Genomic DNA, 21,082 nt, shown 5'->3' with positions numbered 1-21,082 from the left:
TGCTATCCGATATTTTATATCCTTCTCTCTTCCTAAACTACACAGTCTTAATCATTTCAATCTTTCTTCACATATAAGCCATGCCATGCTCTGAATTATTTCATTAATTTATTTATTAAACACTTAAAAGGATCTTGGGATTTGGCACGATATGTATGAAATTATTGCAGTCCAAAAGCAATTAATGCATACTACTGTGGAGCAGTTTGCATGTCTCAAACAGAAGATTTGTGTTTGACTTTATTCAGCAAGACTGCTTTAGAGATGGCATGCGCTATCCCTAGAGTACACGATAATGCCACATTCAGAATGACAGCGGTCCAAGCCTTGGGGCAGTAAATGCTTCTTGAGATATGTTCAATTGCTGTTTAACTGTGTTTAGCCTAAGGTGCAGAGAAAGAAGTCGCTGATGCTTTCAAAAGTGTTTAAGTATTTTAATAGTGTCTTGGCATGTCAGAAAATGCCACAGTACTGACTGAGGTGCAGCTCACTGAATTGCTGCAATTAGGAGGTAGGGATTTCCAAGGCAGTACTGCTGTGGCTATCATATATTTGATCAGTTTTCTTAAGTGTATTAGTATAGCATGCATCATCTCAGTTACATTCTGCATTGTTTTTTCTCTAATAATATACGGTAGTTGATTCTTATTTCACAGTTTATACACCAGACTTTAATATGAAAACTATGTACATGGCTCTTGTTTAATTACACAAGCTTGGTACTCTTACATTTATGATTATAATATGCATCTCAGGTTGCAATATATTTATGCAAGGAGGGCAAGGAACACATGTTGCAGGAAAGGGAATGGAGGTGGACAAAAATATATATTTTGAGCCAAACTCAAACTCGCCATGCTGTCAATGAGAGAGCAAGGAAGAAATTGGCTGCTCTTTTTATGGCTTTCTGTAAACACTACAAGGACATAATTTATAGGACCTTGACAGCTGGAACTACAGAGTGGTGTAAAGGGATGTGCTCATGCAGGGGAGGCAGCATAATCGGCTTGCTCATCTTCTGATATTCCCTTACATGGCAATGACAACTGCTCATAACTTCACATGTACATCATGCCTGCTTTAGATATTATGGACTTAATGGTATTATTTAGGCAAGTCCTGTGTTGCGACTAGTGCAGAGCCAACTTCTCTCGGAAGAGCTCTGGGGTAAGAATTGTGCCTCAAGAAGCAGTCTTTCCCCCCAGTATCCCAGTGCACAGTGGGTATGCGCAAGCTGTACCATATCTTTTGTGCAGATGTGGGGGTAAGAAGGCAATTACTCCATCCATTTTGGAGGTAATTTACACCTCCAGGAGCAGGTGTAACTAGTGCATGTGAACCCTCGTGTACAGGGACTATGACTGTCTCAGCCTTTTTGTGTGGTGTGGTGTGTAAGAGAAGAGAGGTCTCCAAACATGTGCATGAGCAAAGAACAATCTGGATTTATGTGGTGAGAAAACCGGACTATGACTCAGAAGACCTGGGTTCTATTCCTACCTCTGTGCTGGCCTACTTGGTGACCTTGAACACATCATTTTGCCTCCCTTTATGCCTCTCTTTACCCATCTGGAAAATGGGGATAATGAAATTGACTTACTTTGTAAAGTGCTCTGTGATCTATTGATGAAAAGAGCTTTAAGAGCTAGGATTATTAATCTGGTGCTGTCTGTGAACACAAAGCTACATAGGAAGTAATTGTGTGGGAATGGTATATCTAAAGGAATGTCCACAATCTGAGTAGGTGCACATATTAATGGTACTTTTGCAGTGTGCATATCTGTGTCTTTAGAAGGAGGGTGGGATTACAGTGTGAGCTAGTTGATTTGTAGTGTGTGGGGCTTATGCCACTTTGTTGATGCTTGCCAGAGCTTACTGCTCCATGCATGTTAACCTCCTATAAAAAACAGAACAAAACAAAAAACAAAAAGTACTGCATCATTTGTTTTTATCTTAATGTGAATCACACTTTCTCTCTGAAGTGTTAGGTGCCTTGGTTTCCTGATAATAAGCAATCCTTCTAGCCCTAAAGCAACAGCCATCCACAATCTCATAAACATACATATGCATATAAATAAGTTCCCTTATTTTAATACTCCTATACAAAGGAATCATGGAAAACACAAGACAGATATTTAAAAAAATAACTCATAAATTCAACAAAATTTTAAAAATGTAATCAATAATTACATCCATGATTATTATGCGTGTTGCTTTAGGGAGCACATCAGAGCCCTTACCTAATTTAGACTCTTGAAATCAGTGTATCCCATACTTTTTAAACCGTCCCTTTAATGAAAATAACACTAATTCTGCCCCCCTTAACACCTCAATATGTTGTTATATGTGCATCATATGTGGCATCTCCCTCCCCCAATGGTTCTATGCACCCCTTCCCCCACCTGCACACAGAGAAACTGTGGTGTAGCTCTGCACAATGATATTTCATCTTTTTGCATGTGCTTTGATGAGTAGTACTATTGTTTCTATTAGCATTTCATGTATTATCATTAACAACTGAGTTATCACCTGTTGAAATGAAGGGGACCGTTCACAGATCAAAGCTATTGTTTTAGGCTCTTGGAAAACTCAAGCAAATGACATTGAAATCATCTACACTGGCTTCCTGTTTCTAACATTTTCTTTACAATCATGACAGCTAGACACCTTCCCCTCTCACAATCACCCTCTACCTCCCCCCCCAAAATGAGACTGCAAAACAATTGAGAGGCCTGTTTTTGCATGCCTGGCTAGTCCTACACACTAACAACCCCTTAAATGACACACCTAACATTTTGGAAAACACTCCTGTAAAAGTATCAACAGCAGGTCATACAAAAAGGTGATATTTTAAAAATACAAAGTATAGTCAGTGGGGAAAATGCAAACTATAGGAAAGATACGTACTCCTGTTTCTGTCCATAGTGCTGGAGACCAGGGTGATCCTAAGGGGTTGGGGAAGAGAACCTGAATTTTTATATTTTGTGTTACAGACAAGGAGGTAAGAGACAAAGAACAGCCAAGTGGGCTCGAAATTGAGCCACAGGGTTATATACGTCCTGCACAATGCCTCAATCTTTTAAGTTTTTTTTGATGTATTAGCTGCATCAGCAGATTCATGAGTTGGATAATCTCCTTTTTTCAGTGCAGTTGTCTTTAGGTTGGAAAATAATAAGTAACAACTTGCTGCAACTTAGACTTGGGCACTAAGGCTTCATGTTGTTAGAAATGGAATATTTGACATTTTCAGGTCTCTTGCGTGCCCAGGTACTCACTCACCTATATTTCCAACCTCCATAAAGCAGAAAGCATAAGTGCTAGTATTATTTTAGTTGTAACATGGTAATTGTTACAACATGTGCTAGGTGCTTTCCAAACATTGCCCTAAAGAAGTTAGTTTCAGTCCAAGATTTTAAAATGTGGCTACTAAATTTAGGCACTCAAGTAAGTGATCTGGCTGTCTAAAACTGCAAAATTTCCAGAAGTTTCCACTGAAGTTAATGGAAACTGCTGAGTGCTCAAGAATTTTTTGAAATTTGCCTGCTTTTTTAGATGCCTAAACCTGGACACAGGAGCCTAACTTTAGGCATCTGGTTTTAAAAATTCAATGCTGAGAAGACAAGTGATATGTAAAGGTGATAGACTATCTGCAGTGCATGGGAAGACAGAGAAACTTTCACTTTTTAAAAAAAATAAAAAAAGATTAAAATGAGTAGTATATGCACAAAATAAAAACTATAAAAATAATAATAAATAAGAAAATCTATACAAGGAGGAATACTGTCCCACAAGGATCATTCTCTTATTAGCACAGTGATTTTTTTTTATCATTGACATTTAAAAACATCTGTTTGAGTCAAAGGATATTTTTGTAGTGCAAAAAAGGACCTGCAGCAGCAAGTCTCGGGGCCTGGCTCAGCTGATTCAGGCTCATGCTATAGGGCTAAAAATAACTGTGTAGATGTTCAGGTTTGGGTTGGAGCCTAGGCTTTGTGGGGAGAGGATCTCTGAGCCTGGGCTCCCGCCTGAGCCCAAATGTCTACACGGCTAGTTTCGTTCCATAGTACAAGGCTGAGTTAATTGACACCATCTCTGAGATTCACTGCTGCAGGTTTGGGGTTTTTTTGGGAAGGGGGGTGGTTCAGTGTTAGATATACCTATGGCGTTTTAAGATATGGGACTATGATAGAAATCTGGTTTAGTCTTTCTTGATATTTATCTACCAACTATGATGACAAATACTGCAATATGTCTTATCTGATTAGGCTTGTCAGTTAGTAGTGTGTAGTCTCCATTGAAGGGTTTAATTTTAAAATGAATTCTTTATTTAAAACATGTCTCGTGGCTGTAGATGTGTTTGGATGTGGATTATGCTGCAGATAAAAAGCAACTTTTATTTAAATGTAAAAAGTAGAAATTAATCTCATCTGGGAGCTAGTAGCTCTTGCTTATGAAGAGATAAAAATGTAAGATCACTGCATTTCAATCTGGACCTGAAATCAGTAGGAATAGTATTAATTACTTGGTAGGTGAAATAATTTTATGGGTTGGGTTATATGGAATATAAGATTAATGAACTTCATAAAGAAGAAAAATATTCCTGAAATGCAGCATAATGTTGGACACCCTTTGATATGTCACATTACAGCAGCTAAATAAACAAGACTCAATTTCAACAAAGCACTTAAACAACTTTAAACACATAACTAATCCTATTTAGCAAGAGTGGGATTTTGAAAAGCACTCAGCATTGTCCTAGCTCTACTCCCATTGAAGCCTGCAGTTCTTTTGAAAATTCCACCCCAAAGTACTCAAGCACATGCTTAACTTTTAACATGTGTAGTTCCATCCAATGGGTGTACTTGTCTGCTTAAAATTTAAGCACACATTTGAATGCATTGATGGTGAGGAGGCAATTGGAGGACAACCACAGTGTCCTTATGCTACCTGAAAGGAGAACTAGTCAAAAGGATGACTTTCAAGTTACTAGAAAAGGAGTACCGGTGGCACCTTAGAGACTAACAAATTTATTAGAGCATAAGCTTTCGTGAGCTACAGCTCACTTTTACTGTATTTATTATATCTCACTATAACTTTCTGGATTTAGTAGCAAATATCATAGTTTCAGAATGAAGAAATTGAAAACAAACTTTGCATTTGTCTGAAAGGGAAGAAGGGTTGCAATGGAGTGCCAAACAAAATGGAAAATCCTTGAAGTACCTTATCCAGTGTCTACTTATGTTGACAAAAAGAAAAGGAGTACTTGTGGCACCTTAGAGACTAACAAATTTATTAGAGCATAAGCTTTCGTGAGCTACAGCACTTATGTTGACAGACTCTTTGTGACTTCAGTGGGCATTGGATCAGGCCCTGTCTGATATATTAAGGAAAAAACAAACCTAAAATATGGCATTTACTCCTGAGTAAATGCTGCGCCATTGTGTATGTGCATAATTAATGAGCCATGCATATTTTAATTTTTTTGCACAGAAAAAAGCTTCTGCTGGAAAGTTTGTTGCAGTTCCACCTTTTACCCACCAGAGCGAGCTAGGGAAGAGAGAGCACCTGCCTCTTTGCCAGTGCCCGTCGGGCCCGGTCAGGAGACGGGCTACTGGGAGACAGACAGTGCGGGGATGCTGGGGAGTCAGACAGGAACTCATTAGGGTTACTGGGGGAGGACAGACTGGGGCAGGGGCTGAATGGGAGTGGAGGCACAGGGCCACGGGGGAGGGAGGTGCAGGGCCACATAGGGAGAGGAGTTGGCTGAGTTGGGGCACAGAGACACATGGGGACAGGGGAAGAATTTTCAATGTTTTGGCTCAAAATTCCCCAAGTAGTAAGTAGTTGATTCAAAGTAATTGAAACTATTCTTTTACTTATTTATACTGCCATGTTAAATATAAACAGATCAAATACTGCCATTCAGTAGATATATAAAACTATTGTAATAGTAATTCAAATAATATGATTATTTTGAATGGTCATTGATTTTATAATTCATTTTAAAACAATCAGAGACTTTATTAGGAGAAAAGATAGGTAGGAATGAGTTTTGCCTTGTTCTAAATAAAAAAAAAAAAAGATGATTTGCCTGCTTAAAAATCAGTATCATATGGGCCTCAGTAATAAATTATTATCCTTGCTTCTTACCTTTAGGGAGTGTGAGAGTAATTCTACGCTAACCATGATGAACAGTTTCCTGTTATAGTCTCTGCATTCTGTGTACAACTCCCAGGCCACAGTAGTTTAAGAATTGATAGGCTGACAAATGACAATATTTCTATTATCCATCACCAAAGAAGAAAACTGTGAGAGGCATAGCTAAGCCTAAATTGAAAAGTCTTTGAAAAGCAAAAGTAAAAAAATAACCCTAACTCATTGTCAAGTACACATGAGTAACCAGGGTTGACCAATCTAGGATCCATTCCTGTTCTTATTGAAGCCACTGGGATATTGAAACGTTAAACAGTATACAACATTATTTTAATTAGAGAATCCTCTACAGTGTAAAACATTCATGAACTGAATATATAGTTTGTCCCATGAAAATCTTGACACTTATGGCTAGATTCACAAAGGGACTTAAGTGTTTGCAATGTCTAACTTTTAGGCATTGAGAAAATCACTGGTAATCACAAACCTTAAATGTTAAGGCCTCCTATACACTGAGAGGAGGGAGATAGGTGCCTAAGAATGGGATTCACAAAAGCCAGTATGCTAGGCAGCTGTCTGCCTCAGCTAGTCACTGGGAGATGTCGAGAAGAAGGGTGTGTTCCCAGCACTAACCCACTCAGGAGTTCAGTGCCTAAATCCAGGATGGAGGGAGGTGCCTATTGATGTTTCAGATTCTCAGTGATGGTTTAATGAGGAAAACCACCATCACCCTTTATAACCTTTAGCTTAGTGGTTAGGATAATCACTTGGGATGTGGGAGACCACAAGTTCAAATTCCCCCTTTGCCTGAGTGGGAGAGAGGATTTGAACAGGGGTCTGTCTTCCCATCTCTCAGATAAGCACTCTTAACTACTGAGTTATGGGATATTCTGATGTTGATCTCTCAATCTCACCTGTTGTAGCATTATGTAAATACTTAGTCATTGGGACAGAGAGAACAAGAGAGAGCACATACATGAGAGTGACTCTAACGTAGTGATTACAGCACTCATCCAGGATGTGGGCAACCTAGGATCCAGTCCCCTGCTCCAAGTACTCTGTAATTATTCCACAATGTGGAACTGCTTCAACAGGAGAGACTGAGATCTACATCAGAATACCCTATAACTAGGTTTGAAAGAATTAGATTTTTATCAGTAAATCCAGGTAAACATCAATTTCATCATACAAGTACAAACCAACAACAATATTTCTATCAATAATTGAAATTTGCAGCTAGGCAAAGTTAAAAAAAATGCTGCTGGAGAATTTATTAGAGTTTGATTTAAGGATATTTAATTTGTATATTTTGACCTACGTTGACAATTTGTGTATTAGTGGTAATAAAACTGTAATTTTTTGAATCAACATCTACTCTCATTAAATAGTCCGGCCCTCTCCTATTGACTGACTCCCACATAATTTCCTGAAGCTGAACATTTAAATTGATAAAAATCTAAAAGAAGCTGTAAAATAAATACCAATATTATCTGTCTAAAAATAAAAATCTAATTCTGTCAAGCTAATGTATAGCCCTGTGGTAAGGACACTCACCTGAGTTAAGAGACTCCTGTTCAACTCTTATTAGGTATAAGGGGGAGGTGAACCAGGGATCTCCCACATTCCAGGTGAGTATTCAAACCACTGGGCTAAAGGTTATATGGGAGGTTTCTCCTCCTGAGCTATTTTGGGTGAAATTAGGTGGCCTCTGAGCCCACCTACAAAATCAAGCCCCACAGGTAAGTTAGGCGGAGGAACTCCTCTCTTTCCCCAGTTTGTGAATCACACAGGGGTGTAGGTGGGAGATTGGTATCCAGATGCCTAACATAAGGCAGAAATGTGCATGTTCAGAGGCAGGTACATAGGCATCTAAGGAAGTTTTACTGCAAAAACATAGGTAGCCTGTGAGTTTAGGCACTTACAGGATCCAAGGGCAGTTTAGTGGAGGTTTTGTGAATACATGTGGTACCTAAATCTCTCTGTAAATCTAGCCCTTAGTGCTCTATGATAGTTAATTGTAAGATGGTACAGTCTTTTCACTATTCCTCATAGGGAATTCCACAAGAAATCTTCCTCAGATAAGCATCATGGTGGGATAACCATGAAGGCTGGGATTTCCAAAAGCACTGAGTGTTGGAGTAACTCTGCTTCCATTGAAATTGTGGACTGAGTAGGATTTTTTCCATTGACTGATGAATGAAGATTTAAGACAACAGTAAGCATCTGTGAAAATCCCATACCAAAAACTTACCCACTGCAAATCTTTTCATACTACTGGAGGGAAAAAAGATTAGTTATGACAGAATTGAAAGTTAATTTATGTAGGGTTCTTTTTGATTAATTAAACTGCAAAGGAATAAATATTTCCCAGTGGGATTTGATAGCAATCAAAAAGATCATAGGGCAAAAAATGTTAAGAAGGTGAAATAGTTTCAAATGACGTGCATTTTACTCTATTACATTGTATAATAATATTTCGATAAAAACTGTGGAAAACCTACCTATTGACATAAGGCCAGATTTCGCCACTCTTCCTCATGCTGAGTAGTACCTTACTTGAATTGGACTAATAGTAACTGGGATTGCTCACAGAGTAGAGTACTGCTCAATGTAAACCAGACTATCAGAATCTGGCCCAATTTTTGGAAGTGTGTGTGTGTGTATAATATAAAAAATAACATACTTTTCCTAATTTCAGTTGCAATTATGTAAATATCAAAATAATTTAACAACACCTGCCTCTAACAGGCTGCAGTACTGAGCCCTGTCTGAACCAAAAGCCCAGCTGATTTCAGTGGGTGGCCTGTGTGTATAATAGCTGAAATATTTTTGCTTCAGAGGTCAGGAACTACAGCATTCCACACAGCACATCGTAGTCACAAAACATTTTCCTTTCAGCCAACACTTCAGCAGTCAGGTTCCTACATGAACATGCACAACACTTTTGACTGTACATATTAGACTGAAAAAGGGGAGTTGCACGCACTTATTCATTACTGGTTTTAATTTGCTTTTTTCATGTCCAGTACTTACATCTTGGGCCCTGATCCTCAAAGGTATTTAGGCACCTAAATGTATTTGAGGATCTGGGCCCTAGGCCCCAGTACTGAGAAGATTTATGCACATGCTTAACTTTATATCCACAGAACCCTGGTGATGACAACAGGACTTCTTGCACACAGCATATGCATAAGTGTTCGGAGGATCAGGGCCTTAGATTCTATTAATAAGATACTGAAATGTGTTTTACAAAGAATCCAAAAGAAAGGTTTTGTGTTTAAATCAGCTAAAGAAAATGGGCAGCACAAAATGAGGCATCTGGCTGATTATGACAGTGTGAGTATCCAGTCAAGTTAAGATTCACAAGCTAATTGGTCCCAAAAGTCGTTAAAAATTATGCCTAAAATAATATCATATGTCAAGAAGTGCCTTTGTGTCCACACTTCTCAGTAATTTGTGCTGCCAATGTCTAGTAGAATTGCATACCTTGTTGTTGCATATGTATTATTAAAGTTAACATGAGGTTCAGTGATTTTTACCTTTATAGATTTTGCTAATGCAAAAACTTTAAAAAATATTTTGTTTTAAAAGTTCATTAATCACGTTGAGGAAGGGAAGACGTTTTCAGTACATTTTTAAAAAGGAAATTCTCCTCTGTTTTCAGACTCGAGGCCTCTACCAGATGTAGCCCTGACGGGGAAATGTACTCGAGAGTGTGATGAATATGGCCACTCGGACTCCTGCTGGATGCCAGTTCGCACTTCGCCTGAAAGGAAGCAGAAGAGCCAGCCAAAACTCTCCACCTTCATGCCCGTTGATGAACGAGGCAGTCAGGAAAAGCTGGCCAATGGAGAAGCCTCCCTCATGGGTGATCGCAACAGAAACCTCCTGAACAAAAAGTTGACCTCATCCTATGAGACCTTCAACGCAGCTAGCTTCAGCAAAAATGAGGAAGCCAATCCAGAGGATATCCCCCTTACACAGACAGGGGAATACAAGCCATCTCCTGTCAATACTCTAACTAGAAGAGAAGTTTACCTGTAGGTTATAAAGAAGCCACAACAAGGTTCATTCATGCATAAGAAGGAAAAGGGGCAAATCTTAAAATCAAAACAGTTTAGCACGAAAAAAGGAAAAAAGAAAAAAAGAAAAAAAAAAAGAGGGGGCCACCAAAGAGACAAAAGCTTTGCCTGCCACTTCTGCCTCCATATCAGGCGTTTAATTATATAGTCTGCCTGACTATACTGTACAATGTAGAAACCATTGTTGTCCTTGCATGTCTAATCTCCCTCACTGATTTTTATTTTCTTAAATTTATGGTTGCAAATTGCTTTCATGGTAACAAGCCTGATTAAAAGAACACAACACACTGTTGTTACCCCTCTGCTGAAGCACGATTTAAGCCACTCTGATTTTGTTTGATTGTCATCTGGCTTGTTAAGGATAACAGGTCAGGGAAAATATACTCCAAGCATATCATCTGAACATTGCTGATCCCCAACAGGGATGTTCCTTCAGAAAGCGTACAAACATAGAGGTAAATATAAAGGGATAACCATTAATAGACACTTTGTGAAGATCACAGCTTTAATATTCTCACCTAAGGCTTGAAGCAAGAGAATTATACTCAGCCTGAGACTGCAGTCCAAAAGATGGCATATTTCCCTATGAATCATGAACTCTGGGTTCTGTTTTCGCCATAGAATGAACTCTATCGGCTTACTTCAACGTAACAAAATTAATGTCATATGTACCATAGCATTCTAATGATAAACTGTTAAACTCATGTTATTTTGGACAAGACATATATCTAGTTGGGATGATCATAGTAACTAAAAAGGCCAAAGATCGCGCACTATGGATCAGGGGAATTGCTAAGTATTTGGTCTTGGCTTAGAAATCCAGTGTACCTACAAACCATATGCATGCACACATAAATACACATTCAATTACATTTTGCACAGCAACACAGTCCACAAGCCCGGATGACCTACTACTACTTCAATGTATTTTAGTAGAATGCCCAAAAGAACTACTAAGATGTTTGCTGATAATGTTATAACAACATACAGCATCTGTTGTATGATAGGATACTGCCAGTTCCAGGGAATATTTTCCAAAAGGTTACATTTAAAAAAAAAATCAGAGGTGTTGAAATCACCCAGAACACTTTTGGGGGAAGGTAGATGGGGGGAAAAAGTGGTATGATGCAGTGACAAGAGTATATTGCAAGTCAAGTAAAAATTTTTCTTTTCAGAGTGCAAGCTATGCTTGCTAAATCTTTTGTCATCAATGTTGCAGATTACCAATTGTGTTTGTCAAAGGTATGATGCAAGTTTTCTTGAAACACAAGTGCATTAAAACAGTCCTGTGCAATATGAAAAAATGTCAAGACTCAACACACTTAAGGAGGGTAACAAACGGTTGGATTGACTTGAGCATTGATATGATCCTTTACACGGTAGCTTGAGAGAAGTCACAAGGAATCCAAACTAATCATGATAGCAAAGAGCTACGGCCAGTGGCAATTCTCACAGTGTGTACTACTTAAAGGGAATAGGAAACAAAACAGGTTTTTGTGCAATAAAAGCAACAAAATGTGCAGAACTTGAGCTAGTTGCTTTGTAGCTGATGATGTAGTAATAATTGAATACTGAACTCAGACATTCAGATGAAAATGACAATCAGTCAACACAGTGGGGACAGTTTGAGAAGGGTGCAAACATTCAAATCCCTGGGTGTTTAACCTGGCATTAAGGCATGGCTAGATGGCTGTTTAGTAGACTGTAGTCACAATGTAGCTTTGGGTAGTTTCTTCCTTTTGAAGAATTACATAGAGAATATAACATTAAACAGCCTGAAATATAGGTTAGTAAATCAGTACAACTCATCACAACATTTACTTTTCAAATTCTCTTCTCTATATAGAGGGGTGCCCATTTTGGCCATTACATTCCCCTCTTAAATTTAGTTTTCATTTTGATGCTAGTTTGTGTGTAGAAGTTATGATGAATGGACACAAGTTATGAAGAAAAAAATATTAAAACAAAGATTAATAATTGAACTTTTTTACATTTAATTATTTAAATTATGGAGAGATGCAAATTAGTACTTTATTATGAGACTGTAAAGAACAGTTACTGCATTGTATAATCTGTAAGTATCCTGTTAAGGAAAAAAAAAGATTCTAAAGATGCTTATGTAATGTATACACAGTTTTATTGCACGCTTCAACAGAATACAAAATTGCATAACAGATGTTCAACAATTTTTTTTCTTTAATAGGAACTTTTTATTTAATACTCAGTCGAAAACCACTAGATGACTTGTTTCAAAATATCTTTAAACCCTTTTTCTAAAAAGCTATTAATACAGGTCATACAAGACCTTCAGATTAAATGGATCAGCAGTCACTCACCTGGTTTTGCACCACATAAGGCAGTCATGCCATTGTCATTTACTTGTGAACAACTCCTTAGAACTAAAATGGGTGTGAAAAGAATAATTTAAAAAAAATCAATGTACTTTAAATATTCACAGTAATTATAGTAGAACTACCCATCATAACATGGCAATTACTATTATGACCTGGCATGACACAGAAATACATTTTGTGTTTGTAGGTTTTTTTTTCATTTGAAATAGGTTAATCTGGTGCCACTCCATATATAGAGTGCTTTTGTAAAAATAAACACATAATACAAAATGAAGTAAAAAAAATTTAGATTGAATGCAAAATATGCAACTGTGCCTTTTATACCTGTTATAGTTAGAAAGGTGATTGGGTTTGGGCACTGAGGGGTAATGGGCTATTCCCAACTTTTGTGAACCTGTATATTGATCCCTGTTTATTTTCTGATAAATTATAAATAATATATTTAAAAAAATGCCTTCTGCCAAACTCAGATATTGGACCAGTCTTAAGTATCTTTGATTATGAAAACCAGATTGTAGCTTAGCTATGCACTGCTTTTTGTTTTACTTCCAATCTACTGCCTGGAAGGCTACAGTATAGATTACAATAGATAAATACCATATAGTTATTTAGAAAGGCGTCATAAATTCATTTTGTCAGGAAAATTGATGATTTAGTGTCTCTTAATTGCTTTTAGCTGCCATTCCATTTTGGTTGTACAGTATAAAAAATGTCCTTTTTTTCCTTCCATGGGAAACTCAAATGAACTTTGCATGTATTTTACATTAGGACAAATTTATAGATTGATGCATAACTATATAACTTTATATGTATTAGAGAAGTCTGTAGCTTCAGTCTAAAATCTAATGCTCCTTCTGAACCTCCAGATCGACTATATTATTCAATATGGTTTCTGACTGGCCTGCTGCCTGAGTTTCAGAAAAAAACCAACGTAGACATTATTTTTTTGTGAGGAAGAACTAAAATGGGATCGAAGATGCTTGGCTGAAAGGCTACCCTAGGAAGGTAGGAAATGTCAAGTAGGAAATGTAGAGCAAGGCCAAATGAATCTGCCATAAATATTGCTGTTGCTAAAAAGCTTTTAAAGAACTTGAACAACAAAGCAGTTTGTTATATCAGTTATAAACATACAGTGTTTCCTTAAGAAATGAAAAAGAATAGAGGACAACAGTAGAAATGAATGTAGTCCAGCAATTAAACTGAGTTGCTGCCCGAAGAGCATAACACATGGAAGAAGGCATCATTTTCCAGCTACCTGGGGTACACTTTCAAACAACTTTTTCCTAAATTTTAAAGCACTTGCATTCAGTGTGGTACGATCTGTTTGTAATATTAATCATTGACTATTGTTCTGCAACTTGGATGTTGATAGTGAAGCAGAGAACAATTTATCATTGTTTATTATGAGTCACTATGCACGCACCTATGCTAAACATGGCAAAATGTATTAAACGCTAGTCCACCTCTATTTATGAAATATTTTACATAATTTAATTTGCTTTTGTACAGTTTTATGTAAATAAATTGCTTGTCATTTTTGTCTCTGCAAATTAAAAATATAACATGTTCAAATGGTTGCCTATTTGCCAGTGTACTTTCTCTGACAGGCTCTTTCACTTTGGTAGGAAGATAATGAACAAATTCACAGGCTAGTTTGAGCAGAACATTCAGATTTATTTCATGCATGATAAAAAAAAATGCTGCTCTGGTAACTGGCCACCTCAGCTGGCAATGTAACTGTGGCATTACTTTTCTCTGTAGTGAAGTACGCTATGGATTAGATACATTCCACACTTCAAGTTCTGACTACCTTGTGGTGTGTTTTAACTGGAGAAATAAAATACTTATAATGGCAGCACTTCTTTCCCATTAACATTGAAAGTGACCTGTCTTTTTAAAGCATTTAGAAAATATTTACATTAAAGTGATAAAAAATCTAAGTAAAAGTACAGCTGTGTTTATTCACACAATAAAACAGCAATTTACTCTTTGGGAGTAAAAAGACATGCCTTGTTCTCTTTTTTTTAAAAGTTCAGTAGCATTAACAATTAGCATGAAATGTCTGATCAGAAAGGATGCAGTGCCAGCGCTAACACAAGGTTTTGCAGAGCAGTATGCAATAGCACATACAGCTCCTTCCCATGTCTGAACCAGGTCCTTCCATCTACGCATACTCACTTAGGATCACAAACAACTCATCCTCAAGAAGGAAGAGCAGAAAAGTGAGAAGAATCTGATCTTGTAGCTACCAGGATCAAACAGTCTGTGGTTAAAACAAAGGTATACTGGTAGGTCCCAACTCCTCCTCTCCCCCATTTTATTTTTGACCAATGCAACTCCCAACTATTTAACTAAAAAGTGCACTTATGTACCTGATTGAGAGGAGAATTAGTCCCTTACTATTTTTCCTCTTTTTGTTTTTCTGCCTTTGATCCTACCATACAGAAACATTGTGATTTTTTTAAAACAATGTGCTGACGTTTTCCTATAAATATAATATTGCAAGGGAGAGCTTGCGAAATGTTTCTGTGATGTTCCACCGAACAATACAAAAAAAGTCAGATAAAACCCATTACCTTAGCTGCAGAATAGGCTTTGAGATTTTTTTTAAGTCTAAATTGAATAGTACTCATAATTATTATGGCTCATGTTATGATTATCGACCTCTGAGATGGTACTTTCCCTAACCTTGCCTTATCTCTTGCATATAAGTGCATATATCAAGGAGATGTCTACCTTTTAGCAGAGATCTAAAATGTGTGTTTTTGTGAAAAGGTTTCAAACCTTAAGTTGATCCTAAGTTTCCTTCACAGCTAGTCATAACCCCCTCCAGAGGCATCATTTTAATGAGTAGCTTCAATCAGTCCTTCATGTTTACTTTATATTAATTCTATACACAAGGCATGACCTTATGTTTGTTTATTTTGTCTTTTATTTTCACTCTTCTCTAAAACTTGTTTACAAACTGCATCTAAGAAGGTGATTAAAGCAAAATAAAATACATTTCCTGATCTGCAAGGAATGATAAGAGATGAGAATGTAAAATGGAGAAAGCTAACAATTTATGCTCTCTTTTAACCCTGGCTTCATTTCTCCCTTTTGCTTTGCAGTAAAATGTAAATCTTGTGCAGTGACTGAATTTAATACGAGTGACCTGAGGGGTCTGAGGCTGAGGGAGCTGGGATTGTTTAGTCTGCAGAAGAGAAGAATGAGGGGGGATTTGATAGCTGCTTTCAACTACCTGAAAGGGGGTTTCAAAGAGGATGGCTCTAGACTTTTCTCAATGGTAGCAGATGACAGAACGAGGAGTAATGGTCTCAAGTTGCAATGGGGGAGGTTTAGATTGGATATTAGGAAAAACTTTTTCACTAAGAGGGTGGTGAAACACTGGAATGCGTTACCTAGGGAGGTGGTAGAATCTCCTTCCTTAGAGGTTTTTAAGGTCAGGCTTGACAAAGCCCTGGCTGGGATGATTTAACTGGGACTTGGTCCTGCTTTGAGCAGGGGGTTGGACTAGATGACCTTCTGGGGTCCCTTCCAACCCTGATATTCTATGATTCTATGATTCTATGACCTAGGCAGAAGTAATTTTATGTCCTTACAGAGTTTTCTGTGGGAATGTGTAGAAGATGCTTAATAGTTCATAAATGTGCAAGCTTGTACTGATGGATGAATCAACACCAAAATTATACCAAAGGCATGAAGGTTTAGTTTGTCTAGTGAAACACACTATGATCTCAGACTGCTCATAAAACGGGAGGAGGGAAGGTACACTTGATATGGGAGAGAGGGGGGGAATTGCTTGCAATGGTATGGTAATATGTATCAAATAACCAGGAAGATTGTTAAAGCAAGATGTTCAGTACTTGTGCACACAGAGAGGGGGAAAAGGTGGAGCCTGAGCCACTAATGTGGAAGGAATATGCGATCATGGGTTACAACTGGGAGAAATGTGTTGATCTTCATGGATACCTTAGCATCTCAAATGTATTTAAAAACCTTGCAACAAAATTGATAGGCCTGTGCTATAAACTACTTATTTACTATGGACCTCCCTAATTACCAGTAGGAAAAACCTTTCTAAACAGGATCCAAGGAATGGGAAAGAAGTGGAAGTGCCTTTATTCTATCTTTGGTTGCCCTCATCATAGAGGCAGCCACAGGCTAATATAGCCCCCACAGTGCAAATTGTAGCAACCTTAGTGCTGCTGTAACTTGCACGGCCTGCAACAGTTCCCTAGCAGCCAAAGGTTTCCAGAGCACGAGCAACTCCAGTGCTCTTCTCCTGCCCTGGAATATCCTGTATAATAGGGAATGACCCATGGCAGGTGCCATAAAACCCCTATGCAAGGGAAGTTCTCAACAGGCCATTTAACCCAGCTTTCCAGAAGGGACAGAGCAGGGCCAAAGGTCTGGTCCAATATTAGATTGGGGGAGGGGGGTGTTTTTGTGTGTACATGCATGCTTCCTCCTCTGCCTTTTCTTTTCCTTCATTGTTTTTCACATCATAGATTTTTATTTTATAATTTTTCTTTCTTTTCTGTTTTCCCCCAAATATTGTATTCCTACAGTGTATGTTTTCTCTTTCCTTCTTTTTCCACCCTTTTTGCTTTTTCTGTGACTGTTATTTCAGTTTCTTTCCTCTTAGTCTTTCTGTGTTCATGACCCTCCCCACAAACCTCACCACTCTTCCTTTTCCACCTCCTCAGACATCCCCATCACTTACCCCATCACATAACCCATTTTTCTAGAGCTCATCTATAAACTCTGAACAGTTAGTGTCCACCTTACACACTTATACCCTCTCTGCAAACTCCACACACACACACACACAGTGTCTCCAAGACAATTAAATGTATTCTCTCTCCCCGCCCGCCAGCAATCACAAACTGCCCCTCTATTCCAGCCCCATCCGTATTTCTTCCTCTGTCAGAGAAAAGTGCTAGTAGTCAGAAGTCCTCTACTTGATCTGTTCATTTTTGGGGGGTTTTTTTAATCAATTGTTTAATTTTTGCAGCTCACTTAAATCTGGGAAGCTGCACAACCTTTGTTTGAGGCTGGTCCTAAATATGAGCCAATGTTATGCTGTGTGTTTGAAAGTGGAACAGCAGCTAATTTTGCAGAGATGACATCTTTGAACCTTCAGCCTGCTCTTGAAATAACCCAGTCCTTTTCCAGCATCAGGAAGGCTGGGAGGAACCAATATTCAAGCTAAGGTGATACTTTCATACAAATTATCAGAAATGTTCTACAGATTTTAAGTGATTTGGTCAGAGTTAAATAATTGTTGCACAGGGAGAGAAAATAAGAGATAGAGGCATGGGAGGAAAGACATCTTTTAAAATGAGATTTTAAAAGGATGGTGAGTCAGTGACATGCAGAGATACACAATGGCTCTTTCATATGGCCAAAGACACTGAGGAAGCCCCCACCCCATTATCCCTGCAGTGGTAAGATTGTGTTATATAGAAAGAGAAGGTGTGTGAGGCTAGATGAGTGGAAACAGCAGTGCCAGATGACTAGAGAGATTATATTTGTCAAGTGTATTGGATTGAGTCTGTGGAGAGTTAAAAAACCAAGCAAGACACTGCTCAGTGGTAGTATAAACAGATGCTTGCTCAAAGACCGTGTTCATGGCATGCTAAAGGCACAGGAAGGATGAATAAGTGGAGAGCTATGTAGACTGTACAAAAACAGCTTCAGTCTCAATCCAGCCTCATTCTTCATTTCTCTTACTAATTCACTCCCATAAATAGCTGAAATGAATGTAAGAATATTTTAAACACCAGTTGACCTTTTTTTTCCCACTTGACATCTGCTTTGCTTTCTCTCACCTCATTCTGAAGGAGACATGAGCACCAGAACATTAGGTGATTTCATATTCTTTTCCTGTCTGACCTTTGAGTATCTGGCAGGCAGCATGTTCCTATCCTTATTTTTAAGGAGCATTAAATCATGTGAGAAGCCCTCAACCACTGCTGTAAAGGTGAATCTGAATACTAAAGGGACACTTACAGGTGGGAAAACAAAGCTGATAAATTCAGGATATTTTTATTCGAAATCACTGTCTGATAAAGAACAGACCACATGCTTGCAACCCTCTAATAGCAAAACAGTGTACATTGCCTCTCTAATTCCTGCCCAAGTAAAGGAAAGTATAGGAACATCCTGAGTTACTGTAAAGTTGATGCACAGCCCGTAAATATGAAAAATAAATAATCAAGTCCATCTTAACCTGCCTGCCCACACTTTTTATCTAACACTTTTATGTGACATATGTGCCTTCCATCACTGAAAGTGTCCCTTTAATGTGAAGTAACTTGATTATTCCTATATTTAACCCCCATTTTATGGCTAATTAGGGCTCCCATGATGCATTATAGCAGCTCAGCCAGAGAGGAGGCTGTAGGACAGCATGGGAGATGTAGTCTGACAAGGAGCCTGACTCACAGGAGAGAATAAGGGAACGAGGTACCCAAATTACACCTCCCATGAGTCACCATAGCAGTTCAGACAGATACAGTTTAATGGCAAACTGACAGAAAACAAAATGTCTTGATTTGGTTCAACAAACTGGAATATTTTGATTCAGGTTGTCTGACCCAAAACTAAATGATTGGCTTAGATTGTTGGGATTGGAAAACATTTTTTTAAAACGCAGTGTAATAACATTTCCGTGTGGAAAACTCCAGTTTTGTGGAAGTCACATTTTTTGTTTAAAACTCTTTTCAGTGGAGAATTCCCAATCAGCTGCAGTTGTGCTCTGAAGGGCTATAATTCATGAAGAGCCAATGAGATTTCTACATTCTGGAATGATGGGGCTGTGAGTACTGTACCACTAAACTCATTCAGGTTCCAGCATCATCAATAGGACAAGCCAATATCCTTGGTAGCTCCTAGTGACTGTTAAGATGCGGGATAAGAATAGCTGCAGGAGAGGTAAAAAAACTGAGCTGAGAAAAATGGCAGCTCAGAAAACTGGAGTAGTGAGCAAACCTCCATCTACTTTGTCTTAATTCTGTATTATTTCAAGTTGCCCTTTGTTTGAACATGAACAGAAAAGGAAGATTGGAGAAGTGATCTGATTAACACAGTAGGAAATCAAAATGTAGCCAGATGGCAATTTTCATGCAGTGAGGTTTCTCAGCTTTGTGGCTAGAGTCTTTGCAGCTATGTTGGGTGTCTTGCTCTTGATAATCCTATATTTAAAAATCAGGCAGACTGTAAGCATTTTAATTAGAACTTCACTTTGCATTCCCTAGGAATAAGCAATACTTTTTTTTTCTTGGAAGAAAAATGTTTTTGCTTTAGAGAAAGCCATTTCTTATTAACAGGATTTAAATTTGGAAGAGATTAAAATCTTTCCGATTAATCTGCATTGCACACTGGTCAGATGCACATGCTCAAACTATTTTTCTTTTAAAATATTGTTTTAAGATCTACTGCCAAATGGCTAATATTATATGGACAAACTTTTTAGTGCCCAAGTCTGCTTTAATGTATAGTACCCAAGTATAAATCTGGTGCAAACCACTGAAGTTGTTGGCATTATGCCAGTGTACAACAGAGCAGAGAAGTAAGTACTATGATGTTTGTTAGGACACATGATGACAAAGTCAGGGAAATGCAAAGCTAAAGCTGATATCTCATTTTTAACTTGTCCTGGTATGCCAAGGTACTCTATTGTAGTACATTAGGAATACTGGGCCAGTTGCTCAGCTCCTGTATATCAGCATATTCTAGTTCTATCAATGTTAATTGTGGGCAGAGGCTCTGGTGAGCTACTCCAGCTGATGATCTGCTTATATAAACATGCTCTACTACCCAGACCTATTTAACCTGATAAGTTAAAGGACACAGGATCACCTTCTGTTCTCAGTTTAAATCCAGCTTTACCTCCAACACCCTCACCCACTCTCCTGTCTTGATCCACATGCATTTTGCAGGAATATAGGAGCTGGGTCACTTTGAAAAGGTGCAGGTGACTGTGTAAGGTGCAAGGCAGTGAAGACTCAGGCCCAAGGACTTAAATGATTAAAAGACATCAAAATCAAATATATTCCAAAGAAAACAGAGGACTGACTCTGGCCACCTTACTGGTCTTGGAGTCACAGACTGTTTCTTGGAAATACAGTTGATTTCACTAGCGCCACTGTTCTGCTGAATTTTAGTTTAAAGGTGAAGGGAAAGGCTTTTTCCTGTCAAACCCTGAAGTCAGTTTGATTCTTGTTCTAAATTCCTCATGCTATCATTGATAATGCCAGTAAGTGCCCATTCCTGTCCCCAGTTACGTATATCTGTTACGTATACGTATCTGACATTAACTGCAATACGGAGAGCAGAAGTCCCTCTCCCCTTCATTCAAGCAGCAGGGGGCACTGCATTTGCTGCAGGGCTATCACTGTTAGTTATGCAGGACAATCACAGCCTTGGTTACTCAGGTCTTCAGAGGTAACTTGATCGCATCTCAGGAACTGCCCAACTGCTGTGGAGGCT

The 21,082-nt window shown here is 38.3% G+C and overlaps 1 protein-coding gene across 9 annotated transcripts in view; it reads left to right on the top strand.

Moving 5' to 3' along the window:
* Positions 1–14,163, top strand: part of PCDH7 (protocadherin 7) — a 373,651-nt gene extending 359,488 nt beyond the window's left edge. For 8 of the 9 annotated variants that reach the window (XM_038400456.2, XM_038400460.2, XM_043514032.1 and 5 more), the window contains one exon: positions 9,815–14,163. In XM_038400456.2, coding sequence (XP_038256384.1) covers positions 9,815–10,194 — 380 coding nt within the window. In that variant the 3' untranslated portion in view covers positions 10,195–14,163. The remainder of the gene's footprint in view (positions 1–9,814) is intronic. The other variant, XM_043514033.1, reaches the window with a different exon arrangement.
* Positions 14,164–21,082: the final 6,919 nt, after the last annotated feature.

Source organism: Dermochelys coriacea, chromosome 4, assembly GCF_009764565.3.
Source record: "Dermochelys coriacea isolate rDerCor1 chromosome 4, rDerCor1.pri.v4, whole genome shotgun sequence".
In the NCBI taxonomy this organism is placed as follows: Eukaryota; Metazoa; Chordata; order Testudines; family Dermochelyidae; genus Dermochelys; species Dermochelys coriacea.
This window is presented reverse-complemented; position numbering and strand designations above follow the sequence as displayed.